Source organism: Thamnophis sirtalis, unplaced genomic scaffold, assembly GCF_051295495.1.
Source record: "Thamnophis sirtalis isolate CommonGarterSnake01/CBP01778 unplaced genomic scaffold, rThaSir2_p1.2 scaffold_6, whole genome shotgun sequence".
NCBI lineage: Eukaryota > Metazoa > Chordata > Lepidosauria > Squamata > Natricidae > Thamnophis > Thamnophis sirtalis.
Window position 1 is genome coordinate 134,859,062 of NW_028261386.1, and position 14,607 is coordinate 134,873,668.

General features: G+C 41.2%; 1 protein-coding gene across 1 annotated transcript; it reads right to left on the reverse strand.

Moving 5' to 3' along the window:
- Positions 1 to 628: 628 nt before the first annotated feature.
- On the reverse strand, positions 629 to 7,871 carry TMEM18 (transmembrane protein 18). Its single transcript, XM_087719004.1, has 5 exons — positions 7,656 to 7,871; positions 6,269 to 6,389; positions 4,557 to 4,611; positions 2,212 to 2,305; positions 629 to 1,513 (listed from the first exon to the last, which is right to left on the reverse strand). The coding sequence occupies exons 1-5, from the start codon at positions 7,704 to 7,706 to the stop codon at positions 1,418 to 1,420; spliced, it is 417 nt and encodes a 138-aa protein (XP_087575130.1). The 5' UTR covers positions 7,707 to 7,871; the 3' UTR covers positions 629 to 1,417.
- Between the last annotated feature and the right edge of the window lie 6,736 nt (positions 7,872 to 14,607).

Consider the following 14,607-nt stretch of genomic DNA (forward strand, 5'->3'; position numbering starts at 1 on the left):
AAAGCAAATGTTTACAGCCCCATCAAATTGTAGGACAGAGAAGACAACTACTCCAAAATCTCAGATATTTTCAGTTTGCCCCTGTGAACTGCTTTCCGCTCCAAATGGATGGATATGAAGATCCCCACCCCACCCCCGTGTCTGTCTGTCTCTCTCTGACACACACACACACAGACACACACGAATGAAAATAATACCTGACACTGGGGTTTTCCTGCCTTCCTAATTACACTCCTTTCTCCTATTTTGGATATTATTATTATTTTGATAAGGCATACAAGTTTGCCAGACCCTTGTAAATATTCAAAAACAAATATCAAAGTACATTTGAGGATTATAGGATCAAAACTAAGAGAACTGCCAGGCTGTTGAGTTTCTTCTTCTATTAACAAATATTTCAACCTCCCCCCACCCCACCCCACCCCCGTTTGAGGTAAGCCTTTCGTTACCAGTTTGTCCAAAGCAGGAGAGAACATTCCTCTCGCAAGACTGGATTGAATCTGGTGGTTATCACTAGCACCAAGTTTACATTAACTCTATTTTAATCTCTGTATCCACTTCAGATCCAGGACTTTTGATTCTCTTGTAAAAAGTATTTGCAAGAATCTGAAAAATGATAAGAGCCTGATGAACCCATAAGCATTTAATTAAAAAACAGGAACAAGTTCATCATATGACAAACACAGCAACCCACATTATTAAATTACTCTTCTCATATTAAAAGTTTGAATAAGACGTCCACAAAGTCCAACAAATTTACAACCAAGCAGATTTAGCCTAGCAATTCACAAAATGGAGGGAGACAAAAGCATGTATTGCAACACAAACCACATGATTTATATACTGCAATATATATATATATATATATTTATAACTGATATTGGGAAGGCTGAGGATTTGCCTCATGTCACAATGCAACATTTTATCACTTTTGTTTTACTGAAGTTTGTACCAACAATAATTACTTTTGTATCATGAAAATGTATAAACTATTTGTTATATGCTATGATAATTCCTAAATGGAAATTAATCGTGAGTGGCAATTATGTAGCTAACCAGTTTTATGAACTGGTACTTATTAAAATTTACTTGTTCATTTTGGCATATTTGATGCACATCATCATAAAACCATGAACAACCCCTGTATTGAGCTATGATAAAACAGCACGTTAGAGAAATTCTAATAAACGTATGAGATGCCTTATGACTGGTTCAGAATGAAATAGTCTATATAGCAAAATGCCATATAAGAATTGCTCTAACAATGGGCTCAAAATGAACATGATTTTTTCCCCATAGAACTGTGAGAACATAAGACCATTTATAAAGGAATGTAAAAATCCCTAACTTCCAACCTCAAGTTAATATGGGTGACAGAATAGTTGGTAACATAACCAGTTACAAAAGATAGACTTATTTATTGACTTTTCTTATTTTCTCTCCTTGCTTTCCTTTTCTGCTGTATTGTCTTTAGTTCCGTCATTACTTTCACTGTTTTATAGACCCAAGCAATCTGAAAAGCAAAAACAAATTATGACATGTGAAATTCAATTCCTAATTGTGTTCTCATTTCTCCGGGGGCCTCTCTTTATGCAATCCAAATCTCCAGACATTAAGAGAAGATGCTATCAAGCTTGGTAAAGCCCAATATTTGAAGTACTGTCAATTTTTCCAAATGAGAACAAAACCTCATTAAAAATACAGAATGTTACGAAAATGGTAGTGAATAAACAGCAAAATCATCCTGTCACACGGCCTTTGTTTCCTCAAAAAAAACCACCCCACTTTCTAGTTCTATCTACCTCAATCACCTCACTACTTAGGATTTTACAGATTACAGAGATATTTTAATTAGTATAAGCCTCTACAAGAGGGGTGAATTCCTGATTCTTCTTAGGTTTTCCAGTGAAACTTCTCGCATGCAAATAAATTTAATGTTCTTTGAAAGGATGGGTATTGCTGGTTTCCATTACTAACATGCTTTAGTGGTTCAAAAGGGTTACCAAGTTGAGTAATTGATGTCACACGTGTGTCAAGATGTCACTAAAGTGATGTTATTTACATTATAATAGCTACTAATAAATGCCTGAGCATCAAACATTATGAAAGTATTACCAGACATCATAAATAGGAATGTTCTATAATAAAACAATCTTTTTCTGGTTCCTTTTGCATTTTGACTTGATATCAACATTTTGAAAGAAAGCTTACCACTATGAGGATGGCGTTTAGGAGTAATGGTACTGAAAACACTAATGAAATAAACATTCCTTGAGAATCAAAGTACTGGTGCTTTGAGAAGAATCTGTAAAGGAGCAAAAAATTAAAATAAGCATCCTTGGTGAAAAGCAACTCCATAAAAGACAACAGTGAACACAGGCAGACTAAAGGCTGCATTCCAAATGAAAACAACTTTTAAGAGATAAGGCTACACTCCTGCACTTTAAAATACAAAAAGTTTGAAAACTTGTTTATTTTGCTGGCTACCCCTGAGCACTTGGCTTGATTTAAGATGGCAGAGTGTTCAAATAAATGCAATCTTAGAATCATGTTTTCAGTGCTGCTCCTGCTGTTGAGTTTAGGATTATTCGTTTCAGGAAGCCCAATTATACAAATGTTGGGCACAAGGTAGCAGCTGGAAAGGAAGGAAAACCTACCTTGTTAAACATATATTGTTTTATGGCGTTTACAGTATAGATTAAAAGAACAACCCAGGAAAAAACCCTAATGCAAAGTTAAAAATACAAAAATGAAAAAAAAAACTTTTTTAAAAAAGTGGGGAAAAAACAACAAAAGAAAAAGTATATCAATTTAGCAGTAGTAATGATGTCTAGTGTGATTATTATTCAGCTGCGTGAATATTTTAATGCATTTTTATAACTATGTTTTGGCATACTGTATAAATTGGTCTATTTCATTATATTTGTCCATACAAAGTTATATGTATAGGCAAACTACTGGTAAGTGGCAAGTACAATCAAGTCCTTAATCCATTAAGTGAAAGGGATCATACATTTATTTTTCCAATTAACACCAATTGTTGGCTTCCAATATTTAATATCTGACAATAGGCTCCAGATTCAGGAAACTGAATCCTCACTCGTTAACTGGTAATTGAAATTTTCTGTAAAGACATTGTCCCAACTGAAGAATCCCATAGAAATTTTCTAAGCAAAGAGAGTATTTTCTGAACTATTTTGTAGATATATAAACTGGGATTCCTTTCACAATATAAATTAATCTGGGAACAATATTTGAGAGTGTATGCCTTTCCCCAAAGGGAACCAGGATGACTCTCATTTATTAATACCTGAAGAAACTCCTCTCCATATTTTACTTATTTTAAATGTTGCTGAGATTTTTTTTTTAGCGTAGACATACCTAAATAGTTAATAGATTCAGTACAAATATAAATAATTGATGACTTTTTAAACTGATGGGTAACCAAATTTCAATCAGGCATCAGTTCCAACTTGAACAATGCTGCTTTTCTATTAAAAGCACCGATTTTTTGCCTCAACGGTGGACTAGTATTATAAAATTTAGAAGTAAAATCTTATCTGCAAATAAACCAATTTGTGTTCAACTGATTTATGTACTACTCCATGGATCTTTTCAAGTTGTTTAAAAACACAAGTCAAGGATTCCACACAGGTAGTAAAAAACATGGGTGAAAGTGGACACTGTCTTTTTTTTCTCTAAACAGTGGAAAAGTAGGAGAAAAATTCTCATTCTCTTTAGATGTGGCTGATTCATATAATATCTTAATCTATTTTATGAATTCCAAAGGAAATTCAAATCTATTTAGTATGGCAAACTTTCTCAACGTCCAATGGGAAAAACCTATAATTTTTCAGCTTCTTCTTGCCAAGTCATAGATTTTCTTTTGTTTTAAAGATTTTTTTTAAAAAAAACCACCCCAAATCCACACATGCTATATGGAAGACACTGATGTTTCCCAGCATGAAAACATTTACTCGAAAGGGAAAGTTTACAGATTATACGGTTGAACAAAAAAGGTTTAATGTGAAGCACACTGAAATCTCACTGAAAATTAGGCACATGCTCCGGTCTCCATTGTTAGGGCATTTGGCATGCGGCATTTAAAGGAACTGAATCATTTCTGCCAGAGGTGGGTGGAATATAACACACTGTTGCCAAGTTCAATTTCCTATCGATCCTTGGTAAAATGGCCAATGGTAATAGAAGATGGGAGTTGCAATCCAATTATACTTGGAAAACATATACATTTAGTCCTCGACTTATAACCATAATTGAGGCCAAAAATTTTTGTTGCTAAGCAAAAGAGTTGTTAAGTGAGTTCTGTGGCATTATATGAGTTTTCTTGCCACAGTTGTTAAGTGAATCACTGCAATTGTTAAATTAGTAACATGGTTAAGTGAATCTGGCTTCCTGATTAATTTTGCTTGTCGGGAGGTTGCAAAAAGTGATCACATAACCCTGGGCTACTGCAGCAGTCATAAATACATGGCATGCATGTATGTATGTATGTATGTATGTATACACAAACACACACAGTAAAATAATGTAAGTACCTCCAGTTTGCAGCAGCTGCTTCATTTATGTATTCTGCAGAGAATACCAGGATTACTAGAAAGACAAGTACAATTGCAGATTGTTAAAGGATATTAAATCATCATTACAACCAATTGGACAACTAGCATATAAAATGTGTGCCACACAGAAGAAAGGCTGGCAAGGAAAGCATTTCACAAGGGCCCTCCCTAGTTTCCCAGACAGCAAAAGGAAAGGCCTGGAGAAATACTTTCAGTCTTGGAAGATTTTGCTAATGTAAACTTACAATGAAGACAGGGTAGAACTCCTGGTTTTGCTTCTTGTCTGGACTACTTCACAGGGCTAACAATTTTTAAATGGTTGGTAACTAAGGTAATTGCTAAATGGCAAGGGGTTGTAAACAGAAGTGCAGGTTTTGCATGCCTCAATCCCAAAATTACTTCACATGCCCAAGTGAAGTAGGAGCAGCAGCTGAAAGTGAATCAGCAATGTTACAGCATCCCTGGTAAGGATAATAATGTTTTCAATACTCTTCTGATTTGAGGATGGTTAGAATAGGAATGGGAATTGGGAGCTTCTGGAAAGACACTGTTCCTATTCCCGATTTTTAAATTTAACCTAAAACATGCTTGGTGGTGTGGTTGGAGGGTGTTGGAGAGCAGTCAAGACCTGTGTGGGACACGTGTAGAATGAAATTTCAAAGCGCTCTATTTAGCAATATTCCACAGTAAGAGAAAATGTCAGCTAACATTCAACAATATCTAGAGGACAGTTCCTCATTTTTAAAATCAAGGATTATTACATGGTGGATGGTCTTTCCTACTAAAGCTTTGCAATATACAAGACTCCAGCCCTATTACTGATTTGATTTAAACTAGTGGAAACATTCTGTATCTTTTTTAGAAGTTTTAGAATTTTTACATTTATTATTATATCAAGACCACATAACTCATAAACTCAGCATAGAAGTTCTTTTATTCATCCAATATAGAAACAATCCATGCTATCCTACAGAGTATAGATTCCAAGGAAACACTCAGGAGCTAATTCTCATTCATATCCCCTCTGCCAACAGCAGAGAGCACTATGGGCAAGAACTAGTGAACCTAACTCCGGATTTCCCCTCATGAGTTGAAGAGTATCATATAAATATTCCTGCCAGAACCTTAACTAAAATTAAAGTCTCTCCTGGGCTAAGACATTGCTCTAATCAAAAGGACCGAATAATATGTGACCTCCATATACTCTTCAGAATGGACAGAGCAAAAAATTCTGCACTTAGGAAAAAAAAAACAGACTATGAAGGAATTTAAAAGACTTTAAGTCATAAAACATATTTTTTCCATTTAATCCATTAAACATTTCTATTTCTTACCCCAATTGAGCCCATTTGGTGGTACTGCCCTAGTCAACCCACAGCTATTCTCATGCCACAAAATACCCAGGGTGGCCATTCAATGGAAAGAAATTACAGTATCCCTTTGAATAATACTATAGTGCTTGGTGTGGTTTCGTATATCCAATAAGTCCAAATACGGGGTTTATAAACCCTGGTTAGTATATTGCATGAATTTAGCCAACTGTGTTTTATTCTATAAACCATGGCTTAGTGTGACTTTATAGTCTAAGCATTCTTAATGAGTGAAAAACATTCATACATGACCCTTAAAACATGTCTCATTGTCTATCAGAGAACAACTATGTCCATAGAAATACTTCACATAATACTTACTGAGAGACAGAAAAAGTCCTATTTGGAAACGATAGTGCTGCAATGAAAGGTAAGTGAAACATAAGCAGACTATGTGGAAAAACACTAGAGTTAAAATCCAGGGTTCAGACCAATCCGTGTCCTATGAAAAAAAACGAAGATAAATTTATCAGAATTATAATTGCAGATGAGAACCATTCGCTAACAAAAGTTTCCAACCACATCTATATTTACAAATATACTGAATGAATGCAATCTGCAGCCCATGAGAATCCTAGCTCTGCCTTATATCCCCCCCCCACCCCTCAAACAAGAGTCAAATGTTGGGGAGCAAAGGAACAAAGAAAGGGTTGCCTCCCCCCCCCTTCCTCTCTCTCAATTGTTTCTCCCTTTCCTCTCTCTCATTCTCCCCCTCCATCGTTTTCTCATTTCTCTTTCCCCCTTTCTCTCTTATTCTTTTTCCTCTCCCCCTTTCTCTCTCTCATTTGTTTCCCTCTTTTCCCTCTCTCTCATTCTCCCCCTCCATCGTTTTCTCATTTCTCTTTCCCCCTTTCTCTCTTATTCTTTTTCCTCTCCCCCTTTCTCTCTCTCATTTGTTTCCCTCTTTTCCCTCTCTCTCATTCTCCCCCTCCATCGTTTTCTCATTTCTCCTTTTCTCTCCCCTTTTCTCTCTCATCTCTCTCTAGAAACCCGCACTAGAGCACGGAGGTGATGCGATGGTCCCATGTGGGAAAAATGGTTATAAATCACTTTCGGTGCCTTTGCAAACTTCAGTCACTAAATAAACGGTTGTAAATTGCGGACTGTCTCTACCTGCCTGGCTACCCAAATCTCTCCAGCTGCTCATCGCGTGGCAAAAACTACTATAATCACCCCCCCCACACATACACCGTCGTGCTTTTTACCCAGGCAGACGCCCAGACAATAACAACTGCACTTGGGGGGGCCAGATTACAACCGTAGTTGCCTGCCGTGGCTTATCGGTCGCCCCGATTTCTTCCTGAAACCACACGGGGAGCGAGCGGGGCAGTTGGGAGAGGCGGCGAGCCCAGCCTGACTCGCTGGCAAAGCGGACGGTTCCCCCCCACTCGGGATTCTCTGAACCCCCCCCCCAAAAAAAACCCCTTGAAGCCTCCCCTTCCCCTCCTGGGCAGCTGCAAACTCCCGCGCCCCCCCCTCCCCCCCGCCTGGCAGGGTCAAAGAACAACCCACACACACACACACACACACACACCGCTTTTCATCGCAAAGGGCTGGTTTCCCCCCCCCCCTCCCCATCAACCGCAGAGCTCCTTCCTCTGTGGCTCCAACTAGGGAGCGGGTCCACCCGCGGGATGGTCGTGGCTCAGCCTAGCAAGAGCCGGTCGCCCCGCACCCTTCCAGCAAAGGCTCCGCGGCCAGGAATTACCGTGAGGACCCTGGTGACCCCGATCCCCGGCAGGCGCCCTGGGGGCTCCATGACTTGGGAAGAATCCCTCCTCCTCCTCCTCCGCCGAACGCGCCTCCCGAGTGTGTCGGTGAGGGACGGACGGAGGTTGACGATGAGCCAAAGGAGAGGAATTGGCTCCACGCGCGGCCCAAGGCTCGCTCCCCCCCCCCTTCTTTGCCGTCGCTCTGCGGTCCGTTCCGAGAGAAAGCCGGAAGTGTTCGTTGCAACTACTTTCACCTGTAGCTCTTTGGGAACGTGGGATGGGTATTCTCGCGAGAGCCGACTAGCTAAGGTTCCTCCCTCTCACCCGACCCTTGCAGTTTGACTTGTTTCTCGCGAGATTTCGCTAGCCTACGGCTATATAAATGGGGGCTGGGGGGGTGTGGCGCGGCGTTAAAGGTGGCGGGAGGGCCCGCCGGGCGCGCCTCTCGTGGCGGTCTTGGCTGAAGGACGGGCGGGAAGGGGGAATAGGAACAGGCGCGGCGGCTTCTCTGAAAAAAAGGAAAGCGTCGAGAAGGGCAGGAAAGCAAACTAAGCTCTGAGAGAAAGACGCTCTTGTGATTTGAAGGGAAAGAACCGCTTTTGTGACGGCGTCTCTCTTGGGGAAAGGAGGCCGGGAAGCTAAAGAAATTGAGCTTGGGGGGGGGGGTTTGGGGGGGGGGGGAGATGAATGCAGGTTGTTGGGGCAGCAGCTGCGCCTTGAGCGCTCAGCCCCATTTCAGGGGCTTCGTGTCTACCGTGCATCCCATTCGGGCCCTCGAGGCACCGACAGACGTTGCAGAAATAGAAGCGAAGGGGAAGCCGTGGAAAAGGCGGCTGGCGGGGGGGGGGGGACCAGAAAAAAAAGGGCAGGGAAAGAGGCCCATGAAAGCAGCCCGTGTTGATTTATTGCGAGTGGAAAGTTAATGCAGAGGAACGAGAGTTTTAAGTGCAGCTTCCTTGAACTTTACGTAAAGGGTGGCCTACACGCTTCATTCTCTCAGGCTTCTCCTGCCCATCTAATTCTGCCTCCTTTTGCTTAGCGGCCTCGATTTTTAAAAACACAAAAGGAGCTGAGATCTTGTGGGGTTAATAAAACCCTGAGTAAATAATACATGAGAGTTTACTGAACAGTTTGTCCCACTTGTTGCAACCAAGGGCTCGGATAAAAACACGCCTGATGGATCCTCAGCCTCTCCAAGGGCGCTCACAAAATGTCTCTAGCTATAGTGTTGCTGGGCCTGCAGGGATAAGGAGTCCGTCCTCGGCCCAGGCCAGCCACAGTCCGCCTCAGTCCGCAATTCCTGCAATTTGAGGGCTTTGGGCTCCAACCTTCTTAGCTAAACTCATTTGGACTCTGCAGTTCTTCAAACTCTTGTTTGGCAGTAAGCTAGTTTGAAGACGAATGTAATTCCAATTGCTCTTGGGAAAATTAGCTCAGTAATGTGGAATACACCCCCCCCCCATGAAATATTTGGGGATGTTCAAAGGGGAGGATGGAATATTTCCCCTAAAGGAGAAATGGGGGGGGGGAAAAGACCTTAAGGGAGGCAGAAATCAGCCTGTTTCCCTTCCCCAAGAAGAAACCGAAGCCAGTTTATAGGAATGCTGATTTGTTTAATCTATTCAGAAGGACTGAGTCAGGAAAGAACTTCAGATAAGCAACACCGGAGCCATCCAGACGTTGAGACCATATAGGCTAAAATTTGAATGAGGAAATTTAGTACGTGTTTGTGTGTGTGTATATACATATATGTGTCCATATACTGTCAATCTGCCTTTTGATGATGGTAGTTGGGATGGTAACTGGTGATGATGATTAATGGCAATACAAAACAATTGACCAGATTCTCACAAAACAACTTTTCCTTTGAATCAACAGACAAACTTAATTTTCTAGCAATATCAACTTTCAGCTGCAGTGGAATTGTACGGTGCCTTTTGCATTTACAAATATAATTTGCACAAATTATTTGTGAGTTTGTATTCTTCTTCTGTTTTATCAACCTATGTTTTGCAAGTCAGTTTATGTGATGCATTGTCATCTTTGCTAATCATTTGGAAAACACCATGCACTGTCTTAGCCTCCAAGTTGATAGAATTAAGATCTGTCATATTCTAAATCAGGATAGGATGGAAATAGATATGATCCAGCTATGAGATTGAATTTCAAAGAAAGAAATGGCAAAATCAAGTGAGGTACTAATAGCACTCTACAAAGTCTTAGTAAGACCCCACCTAGAATGCGACATCCAGTTTTGGTCAACAAACTATAAAAAAGATGTTGAGACACTAGAACAGGGGTGTCAAACTGGCCACCCAGGCTGGATGCATCAAGCACAGGCCATGCCCTCCCCCAGCTCTGCGAAGGGAAAAACATTAGGATACATCACATGATATGGCGAACTTGACACGTGCTCTAGAAAGAGTGCAGAGAAGAGCAACAAAGATGATTAGAGGGGCCTGGAGACTAAAACATATGAAGAACAGTTACAGGAAATGGGCCTGGCTAGTCGAGTGAAGAGAAGGACTAGGGGAGACACGATAGCAGTGTTTCAATATTTGAGGGGCTGCCACAGAGAGGAGGGGGGGTCAAGCTATTTTCCAAAGCACCTGAAGGCCAGATAAGGAATAATGGATGGAAATTGACAGGGTGAATTTGATTTAAATCAACTTGATTTAAATCATAATTTTTAAAGAGCAACTGTCATCTCTGTCCCGCAGTGGCTCCTTCTCTGACCCGCTGTTGATTCACCAACAGTCCCATTCACTTTAATGGGACAATTGGTGATGTGACAGTGACACAACAAGGTGACAGATGTGGCAGGCAGCAGGTGAGTGGATGTCCTCTAACGCGCTTCCGTGATGGATCTGAAATGACAGGTGCTCTTTAATATTATATTTATAAGCTGCATGGGTTTCACTTTACTACTTTTCCTTCCTCTTCACGCTGTAGAGCCCGGTGGTACAGATGCATTTCTCTGCAATTATATAGTTTGTAGTGTACGTAGATTTGCAAACCAAGGAATATTCCTGAGCTTTGTTTTAGGATTTATCTCATGGTTACTGTGAAATTGCGTGAATGCATCAATGCAGTGCATGTTATCTCACCTTGCAGAGCTTAGATTAATTGAATGAGTTTACCAAAAATGTAAATATTGCAGAATATACAGCCTCATGCTACATAACTAAGCTCCATTTCATGCTGAATAAACAAAATTATTAATGTATGTTAAATAGAAAACTATCTTTAGATAGATTTTTTTCTCCAAAAGCATCCTATTAAAATAAATTCGATAAAAATAAAACATCATTTTTAAATTTAAAAAATCCAATTTAAATTTAAAAAAATATATCTTTTTCCATTTTTAAAAAAAATCATCGATTTTTATCCACCTGGAAATTGATCAAGGAGAAATTAAACCTAGAAATAAGAAATTTTCTGACAGTAAGAACAATCAACCAGTGGAACAGCTTGCCTCCAGAAGTTGTAGGAGTTTCATCACTAAACGTTTTCAAGAAGAGACTGTATTTCCATCTCTCAGAAACGGTGTAGGATCTCCTGTTTGGGAGGGGGTGGACTAGATGATCTACAAGGTACCTTCCAACTCTGTTATTCTGTTGTTATTATTAAGATTGGATACGTTTAATAAATAATGTTCTCCCTCTCCCGTGGACACCCTCCCTCTGCTGACAGAAGCAGCTGATAGAGCCCTTTGCTTGTATGCGTGGTCTCTGGCTCTCTCCGCCTCTCTCTCCCTCTCCCTTCCTCCTTCCCTCCCTCTCTCAATTTCCCTTTCCTTCTGATTAGCTAAGCTTTGGGCTACATAAGCAAAATGAGCAAATGGATCTGAGGCACAAGGAAGGCAGTTCCTCTTTGCAGGGAATAATCCATCACAGTGGGACAACTTTTCCTTAAGTTAGACTGAAGTTGTAATTTCTTAAATCCTTCAGTCCCCCCCCCCCTTTTTTTTCCCCCTTCTTCTTCTTCTGAGGATAAGAACAAGGTTGCTATCTCCAGGAGTTTGGGAGGTTTTTTTTTGCCTTCAACTCAGTGCTGACTTCTGGTGATTGCCTGGACTGCCTGCAGTTTTCCTGGCAAGATTTTGGAAGTGATTTGCCCTTCCCTGCTTCTTAGATTTGAGGGAGAATTAGAATGACTGGCCCTGGTCACCCAGATGGTTTTTGTGCCTAAGACAGGACTTGAATTCACAATCTCCCGATTGCTACACTGGTGCCTTAAGGCAGAGTTCCCCAAACCTTCTGCCTTTGCAGATGGGGGCAGGGGGGGGGGGACGGTTTCTCACAAGTGGCCAGCAAGTGCGCTTGGGTGTGTGCAGCTGCATTTGTGCATGCGCACCTGCCACTCATGTAAATGGAGTGCACCTCCATGCGTTTGACCGCTGGTCGGACAAGTGGGAATGAAAAAGTTACAATGGGTAAAGAAAGTTTACACTTCTGTGTTAAAATGTCAGATTTTTGACAAAAAAATCAAACCAAGATAAATCACTTCAGAATTCTTTTCACCTTTAATATAAGATATCAGTTATATATAAGATATCAGTTGTACAATTCAATTGAAAAACAAACTATCATGTCAAGAATAGCTGCTCCTTATGAACCTTCTTTTGCCCTCGGAAGGAGAAAGTTTTCCTCACAAAAATTCCTGGAAGGACGGTGCTTGGTGGAGTTATGTCTCAATAGATGCCAAAGTTATTACAGTCTTCCGTTTTTCTTTATGGCTTTGTCTATATAGGACAGATACTATTTCCTAGTGGAAGTATTTCATAGTATTAATGTCTTCCTGGCGTTGAATATTAGATCCCAGAATGGACTTTGGAGCCTAAAATGGATCCTATGTTGGCAGGAAAAATAAGCAAACATTCATAAAATCATAATCTTCTAATTAAGGGAATCAAAAGTACCCAAATCAAGAAATAAAAACTCATGTATAAAAGATAAAGCCATATATGAAAAACCAAGTATACTTTACAATTAAATAGCTTGTAAAATCAGTTTAGCAGCATTAACATGAAGTCATCATCATCTGTATGACTTCATCAGACTCTCACATCATTGTGGAGACCTTTGCCCCCCCCCCTCTTCTTCACAAGGTTCCTTTGGTTCATGGAGGTTGGTGGGTGTTTACGCCGTGTTCTCTTAAGGTCCCATCACAGCACAGCATTCAGCCGGGATGATTTCTGGACTTTGACTTTGCAACTGCTTGATTCTTTTCCTTTTCATCCATTCTGTGGCAGAGCTGCCTAGTGTGTCCTGTTGCAATGCATGATCCAATGTTGTTTAAGCTTTAGCTGTTGGGCAGGTGGGCTCACATTTGTCTCTAGAATACTTTGATATATAGAGGAGTTCATGATTGACTCAATGACTGCAAGATGCCCAGGTCCTGTGGCTGCAAAACAAGCCCAAATCATCACACCTCCCATCATTGTGTTTGATGGTTGATGTGAGATGTTTCTGCTGATATGCTGTGTTTGATTTTTGCCAAACGTAGCACTGTGCATTATGGCCAAACATCTCCAGTTTGGTTTCATCTGTCCAAAGACAGTGTTCCAGAAGTCTTGATTTGTTCATCTGCAGCTTTGCAAACCTGACATGTTCTTTTTATAGTACAGCCTTTATTGTCTGAATACATCGTGTATACAATGAAATTGGTTTTAGCCTCACTGGTGCAATCCATGACAAAGAATACAAACAACAAACAACATAACATTCCTTTGTCTTTCCTGTCCCTTCTTGGATGCTCAAATGCAAAAGGGGAAACATTCCTTGCCTTGTGATCAAATGCATAAAATGAATAAAGAATAGTATAGATTATCAGCTTTGTTGTATTGCGTCTTATGCGCTACTCACAGCAAACAGTCTGCTTTATTTTCCTGTAGATACAGCGGAAGGGGCTACAGCTGGGTTTAGTCACATCCTGATTGGTCCAGAGAGTGAGGGAATTTTCTTAAAGTATCCTTCCCTATTGGCTGTCAGTTTCCTCTCAGTCTCTGGTCCAAGTACCAGCTTTGGCTCCTTGAGGTATTGGTTATAATTCTAATTCAATTCCCGACACTCCGGAAAGAAGGAAGTGAAAAGAGAAAGTGAGTCCATCTGGTGAGGTATTTTTTCGATTTTGCTAAAGTCTGCCCAAAGAAATGTTTCCTTAAAGCCAAATTGATCCTTAAACCAAAGAACTGAGCGGCGAAAATAATCCTAATGGGATCGCTGTGGAAAGTTTTTTTTTCCTTTGTCATTGTAACTATTTATTTTTAATTACGTGTTATGTTATATGTTACTGTATGTATCCCCTCCCTATATAAGTTGTTAGCCGCCCTGAGTCCCCTCAGGGAAAAGGGCGGCCTATAAATAAACTTATTCTATTCTATTCTATTCCTTCCTTCCTTCCTTCCTTCCTTCCTTCCTTCCTTCCTTCCTTCCTTCCTTCCTTCCTTCCTTCCTTCCTTCCTTCCTTCCTTTGACAAAATAGTTCTCAGAGGCACCTGTGAAAACAGTTTGTGCCTTTGGTCCTTTCCCCGCGCCCGAGCCCTTCCCCCACATCCCTATGCAGCGGGGAAAGCTCACTGCTTCTGCCGCAGCCACCCGAGGCAGAGACGGGATTCCCCTCTGCCAGCGCTAGGCAATGGCAGCAAAGCTGAGATGTTAAGCTCACTCCCTCTTCCTGCAGCACGCCCCGATGCGAAAAACGCCGAGATCCCGCGCACTTGGGGCTGCTGCGATGTCCAGGGAGGCTCAGCTGGTCTGAGTAGGCAGGGCAGGGGTAACGCGGTGCCCAGCTCAGGTGCTCTGAGTAGGTGGGGAGCCACCCTCTCTGCCAGCGCTGGGCAGCAAAGCTGAGATGTTAAGCTCACTCCCTCTTCTTGCAGCACGTCCCGATGCGAAAAACGCTGAGATCCCGCGCACTTGGGGCTGCTGTGATGTCCAGGGAGCT

Coding starts and splice junctions, on each gene's coding strand:
- TMEM18 (XM_087719004.1), bottom strand. CDS start 7,706: ATGGAGCCCCCAGGGCGCCTGCCGGGGATCGGGGTCACCAGGGTCCTC. Junction 6,390..7,655: donor GGGTCACCAGGGTCCTCACG/GTAATTCCTGGC, acceptor TTTTTTTCATAG/GACACGGATTGGTCTGAACC. Junction 4,612..6,268: donor AGGACTTTTTCTGTCTCTCA/GTAAGTATTATG, acceptor TTGTCTTTCTAG/TAATCCTGGTATTCTCTGCA.